Genomic DNA, 14,018 nt, shown 5'->3' with positions numbered 1-14,018 from the left:
TCTTAGCTACATTTTAGCAGAATACTTAAGAAAACTACAGTATCAGAACTGGATATACTGCATTTGAGTATCATCATTTTTTGTACTGATACAGTACTGACATCTTACTGAGGTTTTAGTATCTTATCTTGTCACCACATTGTACTGAAGCAAAAATTCATCTGAGACTGTTTCGTGAAAATTTTCAAATGCTTGTAGTTATCACTGTGTGGCCTAGTATTGTTCAGATCGCTTCCATCCTACATCACCTTGTCTTTCTCTTCTTTCTCTGAAATTCCTCTAACATGATTCTGCCTGCTTTAGATGCAGTATTTGAGCACAGAAAAAAAATATTTTCAGATGTGTCTCAAAAAAAAGAAATTTGTTTCTATCACAACATTTTTCTCCAAATTTCAAAAAGTTTATTTTCATGAATAATTAAGAAAATAAGGAAAAACTCAAAACAGACAAACATCAAGAAAAACAAACAAAACTCAGAGGTAAAACACGCTTCTCATGACACTTCATATGATTTCAGATATAACACAGGGATTCAGGCTTTTGTGAGAGGACTTCCCCCAGCTCACTGAAGCTGTATGTGAGATGCACCATGAGGTACCTGGACAGGTTCAAACCTTCATCATTAGCAATAACCAATGATTCCATGAATTTGCAGTAGTTGTGAAAAAGGATTTTTTTTTTCTTGAAAGAAAAGAGGTAGTGTGATGCTTTTTGCCAGCAGCAGACAACTATTTTGAAATCTGGGGGTTCGTTACCAGACTAAAAACAATTCTTCAGGCAGTTCTGCTTCCCATCCCCTCAGCAGGGATCGTTACTCTCTGCTGAGGAGTAAAGAGATACCATTGCCTCAAGCAAAATGGAAAAAGTTAGCATTAGCAGGCCTTTGTCACAGTTTTAGAGCCTCTGCACAACTTGTAATCCAGGAAGATGCAAGTAGTGTATCACACGTTTTCCCTGCATAACCAGTCCACAAAACAGACTGGTCACAGAGGCAGCAACAGCTAAGGGACCCCTCTCTCAAATACAAGTAGTAGTATGCTCAGTAGGGTCCGTTCTTCGCCTGACTACACAAAAGAAAACGTAGATTTGTGGCTGGGGTAGCTCTAGGAGGTGGGCTGCACAAGGTCACTCTGGTGATGTTCTACCCAGCAGCTGTTGCAGAGGCTGAAACGCAGCAGAAGTGCATCCAGGCTGGGGTTATGCTGCCTTACGGATGTGGGTCTCGTGCTCAGGGACTAATCCCCCCGCTGCAAGAGTGCCGAGCTAATGTGACAAACTGCCCAAGTCTTTGCCCACACTCTGTTTTTGCAGCTCCTGCTGAGGAGACCAGTGCTACTCCAGCCAGGTGCTATCTGCCAAACCATCCTGTTTAAAGCTAGCTCACGTTTTCCTACGTTACAGGGAAGCAGCAAAAGCAAGACTACAGTGTAGACATACCACGTGTCTCTCAGACCCCACATGAAACTTTATTTAGACAGCCAAAAAATATAAATAGTTAAATAAAAACAAAACAACAAAATAAAACACCAAATTCTCTGGGTGCTTTTGGAGAGAGCTGCCTCGAGGGTCCGTATTCCTCAAACGCACTCAACTAGGATACCTTCACTTTGCCTTTCTCAGGAGCCGCCTCCTGGATGAGTGGCTGCTCATCCCCATTTACCGACAGGATCCTCTTTTCCGGGGGCTGCTCCTCAGGCTGGCGGGCGATCAGCAGACGACAGGTAAGCAGGATCCCAAAGACTAGGGCGTGGGCGTAACGCTTGAGTGGGTCCCCCACTAGCTGGTGGAAGAAGAGCACGGCCAGCACAAGGAGGAGGAGCAGAAAGTTGGCCACGTCTTTGGGGCGACCAGGCACCAGTGTCATGACAATGCCACATGCCACTTCTAGGGCACCAATGCTCTTGCGGAGAAGGATGGAGCTGACTCCCATCTTCTTCAGCATGGGAAGGGCCCGCACGTAGCTTTTGTAGGCTCGTTTCTGAAATCAAGCAGTAATAGCATAGAATACCACGATGCAAGAAGGCAAAGGTTACTTTCACTGAAACCAATAAATGTGCAATATGTCACGAAGATCACTTCAAACATCATAGACCCCTCAGGCATGATACCCAATCTGTACTCCTAAAGCTGCTGTTGGAGGGATATTAACACAACATCAACCTGCAATTCCCCCTTTACAAGCTATCGTCTCCTAGCTGGAAGACAGTTCTGCAACCTAGCACCCATCTTTTGAGCTAGGATCAAGTATACCTTTTCCTCTCTAAAATTAACAATGCAGAACCACATTGTTAAAATAATAATAATAAAAAAAAGTTCCTCTCTAAGAGTAGCATGCCCTTTATAATTAAATAACACACCTAGTCCTTGCAAAGCCAAGGCATAGAAGGTAGAAAGTCTCTTTCCATCTCAAAACAATTTAGAATACCCCAGGGTCGATGTGCAGTACAATCATAGCATGGGACAATATATCAAAACTGAGATTTACCAACCCTACTCCTGTTCTTACATACCTTTATGATCCTTTCTTTCCTCAGAAAAACCAAGTAGACATTTGACATCCTTGCTCTCTGGTTTATACTGGATTTAGAAGCAGTGTAAGTTGCAAGACAGCCTCCTTACACAGCTGCCTCCTTGTTTCAGGGAAGAAAACCTGTCCTTACACACATTCAAGTTCTTGCATTTGAACATTAGGTATAGGTGGGTTTGGGTTTTTTGGTGGTGGTGTTTTTCCTTTTTCAGTCACGTATTTCCTTTTTCTTTTATATTTTAATAAAGCTCCTAGTTACTGGAACGTCTGAAATTATTTCCATCTACACTTGAGCATATTATCTCTGCAGATATTCTTGCCCTTGTGTTCCCTAAGCAAGGAGAGGGAAATGGAAACCGAATCTCACATGTAGAGTCGTTCTGCTCTCACAGGCACTAATCAGGTTGCAGACTGACTTCCCATGTAATTCTGGAAACCTGTAATTATGGGCACATGGAACTTTCCCATTTCTCTGTAAATTTTGCTGCTTCCTTCTAAGAAAAGCTGATGACCACAGGTGGTCAAAGAATATAGAGCATTGTCGTTTTTGCTACTAAAGACCCCATGACACGTTTACACCAAATATATGCGTTGCAAGGATGCACTTTAGACCTTCAGTGAATAAAAGCTCTCCTCAAAGCAGCAGTTTTAGCCAAATGTGTAAGATACAGCTTTATAAAGAAACATACTAGTAGTGTGTCCTAGAGCACTTTGGTGTTCCAAGTGTTTTAATAGACAAAGTAGCGTGCATGCTTTCCGCTGAATGAAAAAAATCACTGCAAGTTTGGCGTTGGGGGAAGATAACAGAGGTGCTCTGCTTGCTTGGGGCAAGATAACACTTATCGATTGGCAAGATCAAGCTTTCACTCACTGTCTCCATTATGCTACAGCCTACCCTGGTATGCAGCACAGCAAAAGCATAAAAATTTAACGAGCCACGGATGCGGTCCAACATCAGGTATTAAGAATGATGTTGCTGTGCCTCTGCTTTTTTCCATAAAAGATGGAAATTGTTCCTACCTATAGGCCTGAGTCTTGGCAAAGCAGACAGGGAGCATGGAGATGCAAAGTGCAACACAGAGCAAGGATTCTGCAATGCTTCTCAAGTCTCAGTGCTTTTTTCTTTAGCTTACGTAGCAGAAGCTTAAGAGCTTTGTTCTCTGGACATTTTGTCCTCCTCACCTCTCGCACCCGGATTATTTTGCGGCGGTTCTCCCCCGCCAGACCCCCGTGGGCACCGCAACCCAGATGCCATTTGAGAGCAAGGCAAAGCAGCTGGGCAGGTGCAGCGGCGGGAGAGGACAGAATGTGCTGGAAACTTCCATCCCCGTTCCTTACGGGCCCGAGAACCACAGCAGTAAATAACACGAAGGGAGGGGGGCAGGAGAATCACCAGAGGGGGGCAAGACGCGGCATCCCTCGCTGCCTGCCGCCGGTGGGAGCGAGGAGGACCCCGTTATTCCCTCGGGGGAGGCTGGCTTCCAAGGGGGATAACGGGCGCCTTCACGACAGCTTCTTCCTCCGGCCGAGCCCCCCCAAGCACCTCACAGCCCCGACCCCCGCGGCTGGAGGCTTCTCCCCGCTGCCTCCCCGCCCCGCTGCCCTCACCATCTCGTTGTAGGCGTCCCTGCTGAGGCGCGGGGTCAGCTTGATGGTCCCCATGAAGACGAAGAAGAGCCCCAGGGCCACCGAGAGGGCGACGATGGTGACGGTCCGCGGGGACGCCATCGAGCCGCCGGCAACGCGGCCCCTCAGCGAGGCCTCCTGGCTCCGGCTGCCGGCCCGGGCGGGAGGCAGCGGGTGACCATGGAGGGAGAGGAGGAGGAGGAGGAGGAGGAGGAGGAGGAGGAGGAGGAGGAGGATGAAGGCTGGGGCTGCGGAGGCAGCGCCGGTGACAGCCGGGAGGACGCGGCCCCCTCCGCCCAGCACCGCCGGGTCCTAGCGCCTGCCCGGCCTCAGCCCCCGCCGCAAAGCCTTCCGTCTCTTCCCTCTCCTGTGCGTCCTCTGCTTTGGGCAAAAGCAGGGCCGGGCTTAGCACAGATCCGTCCAGGTGTGATCCTACAAAACCATGCTGGAAAACTGCATCCCCCCGTAACTCCGAGCAGGACGCTCAGAGTAGTAGTAGAAGGGTGAGGCTTCCTGTGCCCCTCAGGAATCTCCCCCTCGCCTCCCTCCCTGGTGCAGCACCCATCTGCTGCCATGAGCCCCCCACGTCCCAGCCCCACGTACTTTAAGCCCCCAGGCCCTGAGAACCGACTGGTGGTGGCTGGCGTTGTTCCAAGCTCAGGGCTTCTTAGCACCCGAGTTAAGCCTCTGTGAAAAATGCATGAGGCTAGAGTACTTAAGGACAGGCAGCTCTCCCTGTTTCCTCAGGAGTTTGGCCCTTTTATTCACCTTTATTCAGTGGAACTTCAACAGAACATAAAGGTTAAAAAAAAAAAAAAAAGCCCCTAACGCAACGTGGAGTTCCGGAGTTCACAAAATAAGGAACTCTGCTGACCAAGACCTACCTCCAGTTTGCAGCAGCTTCATCTTTTGCAGACCTGGAGAGAATTTCATGCAGCATTGAGGTTTACAGCTTGCCAGCCAATGAGAATAGCGTAAAATGAGAATAGCATAAAAAATATACCTTATTTATTTATTTAGCTATCGCAGAGCAACCTGATGAGAAAACTTCTTGTTACTGAATTTTTGGCCATTCACATTTAGGTATCAGCAAGCGTTAGCAGGGACGGGGAAGATGGCTATGGAAGAAGAGACACTGAATTCTCTGTTCTTTTTTTGCCATTTCATTTTATAGAAATATCTCCAACTCATCCACGTGACTGACAGCGATTCAGTATTACTACTGGAAGTTCACACAGGAAATATCCCTCCATCCCCAGCACAGTCAACATTCTCCCAGCAAAGCATGAAGATTTAATCAGCATCCCAGAAAGGTTTGAAGGGGAGGGAAGGCTGATGAAATGCTACAGACAACCTTTTCACCCCAGAAATCTGAGTGCTTCCATACAGAACAGCATAGTTAGGCAACTCAAGAGCAAAAAGAAAAAAAATTATTTCTTGAAAGTTGTATAAAAATAAATTAAAATCATAACTACATCCACTCCAGCCTTAAGGACATTAGGAGGTTGCTTCCCAAGCTCTCAGAGCTTGCATACCTGCCTCCTTGTCAGCGGGAGAACAGCAGCACCAGCTCACAATGAACAGTATGAGGAAACAGGTCAAAAGGTATGGCCAACACAGGGGCAAATGGCTCTCCTACCAGCTTCTTCCCTGGGTCAGGGGGACAGCACAGCCTGTAGAAAGCAAAGTGTTTGAAGGGCATCCTTTAGACCAGTAACAGAAGCCTTCCCACTGTCATCATCAGCACAATAGCGCAGAGAGTGCATTAAGGAGGTATCTTTTGTTTGGCTAACATCCATCTGCAGATGACACTGACTGAGATCTAGAACCGTCTATACGGAATCACAAACCAGCCCTGGAAACACTGTGGGCAAGCTGAAGGGTCGGTGGGCAGGCTTAAGGCTTTGATTCGCACAAGCCAACCAGGCTAAAAAGACACTTAATACCATTAGGAAACAATCCTCAATTTTGCACCTGCCTTCATCGGTTACCTGTTATCATCTCCAAGTGGGCCTGCCCAGATAAGCTCTTAACTAGGTGGTTAACACCTAGTTAAGCAGGTGACTGCTAATCCCAATACCAGACTTTGCTTGCTGGCTAGGGGCCCACCTTCCAGCAGTGAACCCAGGGGACTCGGTGTCCCACACCCTGACACACTGTTTTGTCGGGGAGGGGTTGTGCACAATGCAGATGTGTTGTAACAGCATTATTTTCTACCCCTTAACGATGCACAAAAGCATCCTGCTGGCTCATAAAGCCCAAGGAATATCCGCTGTCTCAAACCAGTGAGTGCAGCTTGCAGGTATACCCAAGGTAGAACAGAAGCATGAACCACCTCTGATCATGCACTGACTAGACCTGGACCCCTCCTGCAGAAGTAACCCAGTGAAATTCAGTCACAACAAAAACTTTCTTGAGCTAAGGTCAGTTATTTGTCCTTGTCCTCAGGGAACACAATAGTATCTGCCACCAACGCCAGCGGAAAGGAAGAGAGAAGGGTGCTCACTCAAGAAAGTTCCTCGTGGCTTCGCCCTCTGGCTTGCAGCAGATGTAGAGCAGCCTTCGGATGGCCTTGCAGTTTCGGATGGCTCGCACAACCCTGTAATCTGCAACAACAGACATCATGCTTTCCCAACAATCTACACCTCAGCGAATTCTCTTGTCGAGCAAGCATCACAGAATTGCACTGAACTGCAGGGAAAAAGAGAATCTATGCATTTTGCCATGTCCTGTCTCAGACACAAAGTCTTAGTAGGCTGAGGATGCGATCCACACTGCTAATGCCTCAGCTGATTCTGGCAGGGTAGAGCAGTGGGAGTTCTCTCTCATCCTTAATTCTGCCAGGAAGCAGAGGAACAATTGTCACTCAGTCAGGCAGAGGCACGAAAAACCCTCCACACACACTTGTGAGACAGTGTCTGGTCACTAGGTCGAGACTGGGACTTCCCAGTACACACTGGTGCAAGCCCTGCCGAGGCCACTAATGTGGGTAGAGGGCTGGAGCACAGCACATACAAGGAGCAGGCCAGCTGGCCTTTCTGCCTTATGCAAGGCCAGACTCTCCCCAAGTGCACAGGGAGCCTGGTGCGGTGCAGCACTGTGACCAAGTTTGCTGACTGCAGGATTTCTTACCCCTTCTGAGACTGCTGGTTCTGCCTGCTGTCAGCAACAACGTGAGCGACTAGAGACAAACTAAGCAGAAGGCTTGGAGCCAGCATAACAGTTCCCACACAACTTGTTCAAAACTCTCTCAAGATTAAAATAAATGGCATATTCTTACGGATCCCAGCTCGGGATGGGTTCACCACAGCAACAAGGGGTCGGGTATCTTCCCATGAGCACAGCAGTTGTGGTAACACAGCCTCTGCCTTTCCACTGTGAAACTCACAGTTGGAAATTCCTGTGAAGCAAAAAGCAAACACGTGAACTAAGAACAGCCTCAGACGTTAGTTCTAACAAGATGTACCACTCTTTGCTGAGTGGATGGAGTTGTTAGGAACCCTTCCCTCACTTTTGCTTCAGGTTTTTCAGCAGTTAGTTTGAAACTTTCCTCAACAGTGAGTTTGAACTCACCATTAAATGCTGCATTCCACCTAGCATCCTCTATTGCCTTCTCCACTATCTCGATACCAATAACCTTGGACACACGGCGAGCCAGAGAGAGACCAATTGTGCCTAGAAATCAGAGATACAAAAACAATCTGTATTTCCATGCATAAAAACAAGCATTTATATAGTAGGGATAGTTTTCAGCATGCAAAATGCCAGCCCTGTCAGAGCCTGGCTTGCACGGCCGCTGCTCACCAGTCCCACAGCAGACATCAAGGAGGACGGTGTCTCTGTCAGCCTGACTCAGCTCCCCGACCGCCTGGTACAGAGTTTCTGCTCCACTCGTGTTCACTTGGAAAAAGGCATCGGGAGAGATGCGAAATTTCAGGCCGAGCAAATCTTCAAAGATGTGTGGTTCTCCATAAAGGAGCTGGAAGGGTGACTGCTCATGGGAACAGCGCGTCATGGTGCTGGAAGAACATATAAAAACAAAGACCTTGTTAGGAGGCAGTGTTTGCGAAGAGGTAGCTGACTGCCATTGACATCCCTGGTGTGCTTGTTTGCTTTTATTTCAAATGAGCATTTTAACCTGATGGAAAGAATATTGATTCTTTGTAAGGAATCTGTAACTTGCACAACCTAGAATAGGATTAAAATGACTTAGTATAAGGCAGTAGCCCTAGAATATATTCCCACTTTTGCTACTAACATGACTTACTGTCTTGGGAAAGTCACTTTAGTTTTTTCCTGTAGTTTCCCAGGTTCTAAATTCCAATTAGGTAGAACCATAGCGTATTAAAATATTTCAGATGCTTCACGATAAACACAAGGTGTGACTATCTTAAAATCATGTCTGCAAGAGACATCCAAACATCTGTCATTCTCTCGAAGCAACCTGAATTTCATCAGAGAGGGTTAGAAAAAGGAAAAAGCTTTGTTTTCAGTCTTCCCCATGGCCTTTCCTCCACACCACAGTGCAATTTTTACGAGTGTCAGGACATATACCTCTCTTGGAAGTAAAGTGAAGTCAAGGCACATCCTGCTCCAGGTCCAGAAGTGAAGAACTCCTTAAGCAATGCCTTCTGAGTAGCCAGAGCCTCCTGTCAAGAGAAAGAAAGGAAACGCTGAGTGTTTGGGTAATCTGGTCAGGCACTTTTCCCTAGCAATACACCCAGCAAGCTCCCATGAAAAGTGTACCAATAGCCTGGCACCATCATAACCCCGTGCAAGGCTGAACTGGGGTTTTAGGGATCTTAGACAGGTACTACAATCATTTCTTTTGTGCCATATGTCCTGTCAGCTGGAGGACCCTGACACCGACTTCTCTCACTCAGTATCAGATTTGTCCAGGGGTCTGTGAATACAAAACTGCCTTGCATTAGCTTTTTATGCACGTGAAGTGAGCCAGCATTAGCTGGCTTCAAAGCCACAGGGCTTTGAAGTCTTCTGTGTGAAAGGCTGCACTTCACTGACATCTCTGGTCAGGCAGTAGCAGGACCAGACACCCAACGTGCTTGTTCTAGGGGCCTGTCCTCCGCACACTCACCTGGCCCAGCTTCTGGGGTTGGAAGGTGACAATAGCCATGGTGTGGCCATGGCTGGTGGTGCGTACCACGAGCTCTCGCCAGTGTCCACCTTCGTGGAAGAGAATGCAGGAGTCCAGGGGGGAGCGACGGATGAACTCCTCATAGCACTGAGAGGAGGGGAGAAGGAGCCCATAGTACAATAAGGAATACTGCCCTCATCTTAGCATGATGCTGTGCACCCCAAACAGACAACTGTTCCCCCAGTATCATCTGTTTTTTCCTATTTCATTTAAATATCAAGTAAAAGCTCTTTCCAAGTTCTGGAAAAATAAGATATTTTGATCGTTTAACATTGTGATTTTTGTGTGTTTTAATAGATTTGCAGGAATTAGTTAGCACTTAACTATTAACTTCAACCTTGGGGACAGTTTTGAGGTTCCAACATTAAATTTTAAAAAATATCAGTCCATCAGCCAGAGTCAGGCCTGAAAAACTTTCAGAACATCAAAACAGGCTTGAAAACCCAGCATAACTACAAATACGATGTTCTCCCAAATACGAGTTATGGCACTCTTTCTATTCCCCAGTCAAGAGACAGACAGGACTTTTTTTTTTTTTTAATACCTGGGCTACCTGCTTGTGTTTTGGGGGTACATTCTTCACATGGTCAGCTCTCACGCAGACAATATTTCTTGCTGGAAAGAGAGACAGGTATTTGTTTTGTTTCAGGGTACAGTAAACCAGTGTAGCATCTGACATGATAAGCTGTAGAAAAGTCATTCCTCTGACTTGTCCCATTGTGCAAAAAAAAAATGAAAAGAAAAAAGAAAAAAGGTATTTAAGTGCCCCACTGGCCCCTGTTATATTCCACGTAACTGCATTCTGTGGGACCTGTCAGAATTCCCTTGCCAATGATTACTGTCACTAACTTTAACAAAGAGGTAGGAGCTCAGCCAGTTGTTTTTTTTGTTTGTTTGTTTTTAATATGTCCTCTAGCAACTCTCAAAGAGAGCCACTGCACTGCTCTTAAACTAAGGGAGCAGGAACAGAGCAAGCTGGGTTTCTAACTGGAGAATTACGGTTTGAGCTTAAAGCAATGAAGCAATTGCTGGTTGCCAGGAAGACTGTATTTGCCCCTTCAGTTTAAATCTTGAACTTCTGCTTGCAGAGGTAAAATGCATCCTTGGAATTATTTTTTCTATGAGGAAAGCACACTGAGCACCCCGGTACCTCTTGCTATGGATGCCGAGCAGAAAAACCTATTCTCAACGAGAACCAGCTCAGCACTGAACAGCTTGCAAGGAGCACGCAGCTAACGCGTGCACTGCACAAACCCAAACTGCCTCACGCGTTCCCAAGTGCTCGTGCATTGCTCTGCTGCCAATAGAAGTGCACGAACACCCACTCTCTCCCTGGTCAGCACAGGCTTCTGGAGCACGCTGAAAATGCAGGAACGGCATAATTAAAAAGAAGATAAATCTCCAAGGGGCTGCTACCACAGCTGTTTTGTTTACTGCTGTATTTAGTAAATTACAAACTGGCATTTATTAAAAAGCTAACGAACTGAGGCTTTAAAATTGCTGGTCCAGACTTAATGGTGTTTCTGCTGGCATCCCACGGGATTCGGGCACTTTGCTGCAAAGCTCAGGTGGGAGCTGTTCCAGCAGAGCACTGCCCACAGACCCAGCACGCTGCAATGGTTCTCCAGCCAGTTCCTTGTCGTGCACTGACCTCTGCCAGTTCCCACATACAATCCCACAGTTTTGGGGTTTCCATCTGGTCCTTGGTTCACAGAGAAAGTAGATTTGTTTCGGTAGCCATTAGTGATGGGCTAAGGGAGAAAAGAAAAAATAAAGCCTAGTATTACAGGAAAAAAAGTAATGGAGGAAAGCCAAAACCCAGTCTGGATGCTCTGTTGGTAACACAGGAAGATAAACACAAATGAGGAAGGCGCATTAACCCAGTACGTGCATGAGACCCCAAAACTTTACCTTGGGGAAGAAGAAAATCTTCTCTAACAATGAAAGGTTTATCAGGGAGGGCTAGGACATGAAAAAGGGTTCCTAACCACTGGGTTTGTTTCACTCTCTGGCAGTCACAGACTGCAAAGCAGAAGCTAGCAAGGGCCACAGAGCCTGCCCTAGGGACATTCTCTAGAACCAACTAATCCCCATCAAGAGCCTTTGGGAGCCAAATGAGGGACTGCTGGGGGTTCAGAGCTGACGGGATTCCCACAAGATACTCACTGAGGGGACTACAGGACGGAGAGGACAGCAGAGTTCACCAGGCTTCTGCACATCTACACCCAGCTCCTGCAGACGCGACGTCAGCGTCTGTAAAACCTTCCTCTGGTTTTCGTACTTGACCTGCAGAGGAGTCCTAAGCCAGAAACACTCTCACAGGACCACACAGCAGCGGGCAGCTGTTCATCACCCAACCAACGCGAGGCAGGAATGAATACTGTAACTGAGACACAGCCCTAGAGGAACTCTGCCTTTCTCTTCATGCTTTCTTTTCATGCTGTACACTGCAGTTGCTCGGAGCAATGAAGAAAAAGAGGAAGAGCCGTGTCCGTGGTCACCAAGCACAGGTCTAAAGTTCTTGGTCCAAAGGAACCATCAGAGGCCCTGAAGCCCCAGTTACCCCGCTGTCCTACACTGGACAGCATCACTGTGTGAGCACACATCCCCTGTGCTGCTTGTTATCACATACACCACCCACGGAGAACCACGGAGTACCTTTTGTCCTTCAGAATAACTCAAGAAGGAAAGCAGCAGTAAGTAGGGTTGGAACAGGCTGTAGCACTATGGGATAGATCTTAGGGGCTCAAGGGGGATGGAAGGGACAGCTGGGGCAACACAACAGAGAAAAGTCCACGTGAGCACATCTTACCTGCAGCTGCTCCTGGTAGGGAAGTCTCCACAGTGGAGTTGCTGCGTCTGCTAACCTGGAAAGCACAACACAGCGCTAGTGCCCAGAGCTACTCACCTCCTGATACAACCAGGCTCATGTCTGTGTGCTACGAGACGTTTCTTATGGCATAGTGTGCCTGCTGGACATGGGCACAAGCGTTCTGGTACGGGCTCTGCACTAGAGCTGACTGTGACCAACCAAACTCCCTGAGCAGAACACTCATTGCTGGAAGGAACCAGGAACCACAACCATAAGACACGCTGAGCCTGGGGCAGAAGGCTGGCCAGCAATGCCTGCATGTCCTGAGTCCCCTTCAGAGGACGGGGCCAGGAACAGCTCTGTCTCCCCGGAGGTTTCCCCTAGAAGGGCAAGACACTTTTCTCATCATTTGATGCATCCATCCCGCATCATCTGCCTGCTCACGTTTCCAGCCACTGTTATATCTAGTGCTGTGCTAGATTAAATACACCATGGTGAAATGCAGTTTACACGCAGTACAAAGGGAATTACAGCCCCTCCAGTAGCAGTTCAGAGATAAGCCTTGGAACTCATCACTACTCGTATCTAAAGCAAGTCAAGCAATACCAAAACACATCAAAGCTGCCTTTTCAAGAAAATCAGAGAATATGGGGTGAAATAGATATAACCCAAACTATTGTAAGTATCCAACAACTTCTCACTCAGTGAGCTCATGAAAACTCACCCCACAGCTGGGTAAGCTGTTGTTATTCCTTACTGGGATTTTTTGGAGCTGCTTTTGGACCGTGATTTCCCCAGCACCAGCTACTTTTCAGAACTGTGCACCAAACGGACTGCCCATACCTCTCTTCCCAGGAGGAGCCCGGCAGGCTGCAGCCCTCTCCAGCATTTCTCTTTTTCCACTTTTCTACTCTCTTCTCCGCCAGCAGGCTGCAGTCCCGCCCGGGCAGGCTGCTCAGGAGCGCGCACTGCGTGCTCAGCAGCTGGCGAAGGCGCCGACACATCAGGCTCAGCGTGCAGCACAGGGCCATGGTGGGAAGCAGGGGCGCTTCCCAGGCCCTGCAGCCACCACAGGACCGTTGGGGTGAAAAGCTCGGCGGGGCTGGGCGGCAGCGGAGGGGCTGCCCTTTGGGAAGAAGCCGGTGGCGGCACCGGGGTCTCAGCAGCTGGGCGAGGGCTCCCTGGGGAAGCAGAGCAGGGCTCCTGCTCGCACACCGCGCGGTGTCAGCAGCTGTCACGGCAGCTAACCCCAGCTGGGCACCTGAAACAGAGCAGCAATAGGTGAAATGAGGCTCCGGTCCTACCCAGCCTCACATATAAGCACCCAGCAGAATTCCGCCCTGCTGGCACCGAGGGCAGCGGCTTGGGCCAGAGCTGCTCGGCGGTGACCGGGAGCTCTCTGTGCTCAACGTTTAAGCGTCCCCGCGCTGACTGTGGCCAACCCGAGCGCCTGTCAGGCTCCGGCCCCGGCGGGGAAGCCGCGCACAGCCCGCAGCGGGGTGCAGGCAGCCGCCGAGCACCACCGGCTGCCTTAACCCACCGCAACCCTTAGGACGGTGCTGCAGGCGCACCGAAAGCAGTAACTATTCGCTGCCTGCCTCTCTGTGCGACCTGCCCGCAGCTAATTAACCACAGCACAACGACGAGCTCCTCAGTAAGCGTTTATTCCCTAAACCCTTACCGAGGCTCCACCCCCCCCCCCGGGGTCGGTCACCGCCGCCGCTCGCCCCCTGCGCGCACCCAACGCGACATGGCGGCCATCCCCTGCCCCCCCCCTCCCCGCTCCCGGCCTGCCCCGCGGCAGCGCCCCCACCCTCTGGGGATCGGGCGGAGGGGGCGTGGCTAAGGTGGGTGTGGTCACCGCGTGGGCGTGGCCGGCCCGGAGGATCGCGGGTTCG

General features: G+C 48.9%; 2 protein-coding genes across 3 annotated transcripts; both read right to left on the bottom strand.

The window, feature by feature from the left end:
- Positions 1–1,445: 1,445 nt before the first annotated feature.
- Positions 1,446–4,452, bottom strand: TMEM35A (transmembrane protein 35A). The gene is made up of 2 exons (XM_040572360.1): positions 4,136–4,452; positions 1,446–1,978 (listed from the first exon to the last, which is right to left on the bottom strand). Exons 1-2 carry the CDS (start codon positions 4,253–4,255, stop codon positions 1,592–1,594), a joined length of 507 nt encoding a protein of 168 aa, XP_040428294.1. The 5' UTR covers positions 4,256–4,452; the 3' UTR covers positions 1,446–1,591.
- Positions 4,453–4,864: 412 nt separating this feature from the next.
- Positions 4,865–13,940, bottom strand: TRMT2B (tRNA methyltransferase 2 homolog B). Of its 2 annotated transcripts, XM_040572351.1 has the most exons (13): positions 13,802–13,940; positions 12,964–13,381; positions 12,121–12,175; positions 11,475–11,594; positions 10,960–11,059; positions 9,853–9,923; positions 9,249–9,395; positions 8,708–8,802; positions 7,958–8,172; positions 7,727–7,828; positions 7,434–7,553; positions 6,660–6,759; positions 4,865–5,826 (listed from the first exon to the last, which is right to left on the bottom strand). In XM_040572351.1, the coding sequence occupies exons 2-13, from the start codon at positions 13,149–13,151 to the stop codon at positions 5,700–5,702; spliced, it is 1,440 nt and encodes a 479-aa protein (XP_040428285.1). In that variant the 5' UTR covers positions 13,152–13,381; positions 13,802–13,940; the 3' UTR covers positions 4,865–5,699. The 2 variants fall into 2 exon arrangements, with proteins under 2 accessions (XP_040428285.1, XP_040428286.1); XM_040572352.1 differs by lacking the exon at positions 9,249–9,395.
- Positions 13,941–14,018: the final 78 nt, after the last annotated feature.

Source organism: Cygnus olor, chromosome 13, assembly GCF_009769625.2.
Source record: "Cygnus olor isolate bCygOlo1 chromosome 13, bCygOlo1.pri.v2, whole genome shotgun sequence".
Classification (NCBI taxonomy): Eukaryota; Metazoa; Chordata; class Aves; order Anseriformes; family Anatidae; genus Cygnus; species Cygnus olor.
This window is presented reverse-complemented; position numbering and strand designations above follow the sequence as displayed.

Coding starts and splice junctions, on each gene's coding strand:
- TMEM35A (XM_040572360.1), bottom strand. CDS start 4,255: ATGGCGTCCCCGCGGACCGTCACCATCGTCGCCCTCTCGGTGGCCCTG. Junction 1,979..4,135: donor GGGACGCCTACAACGAGATG/GTGAGGGCAGCG, acceptor GCTTGATTTCAG/AAACGAGCCTACAAAAGCTA.
- TRMT2B (XM_040572351.1), bottom strand. CDS start 13,151: ATGGCCCTGTGCTGCACGCTGAGCCTGATGTGTCGGCGCCTTCGCCAG. Junction 7,829..7,957: donor TGATGTCTGCTGTGGGACTG/GTGAGCAGCGGC, acceptor TCTGATTTCTAG/GCACAATTGGTCTCTCTCTG. Junction 6,760..7,433: donor CCCATCCCGAGCTGGGATCC/GTAAGAATATGC, acceptor CTGTTGTTGCAG/ATTACAGGGTTGTGCGAGCC.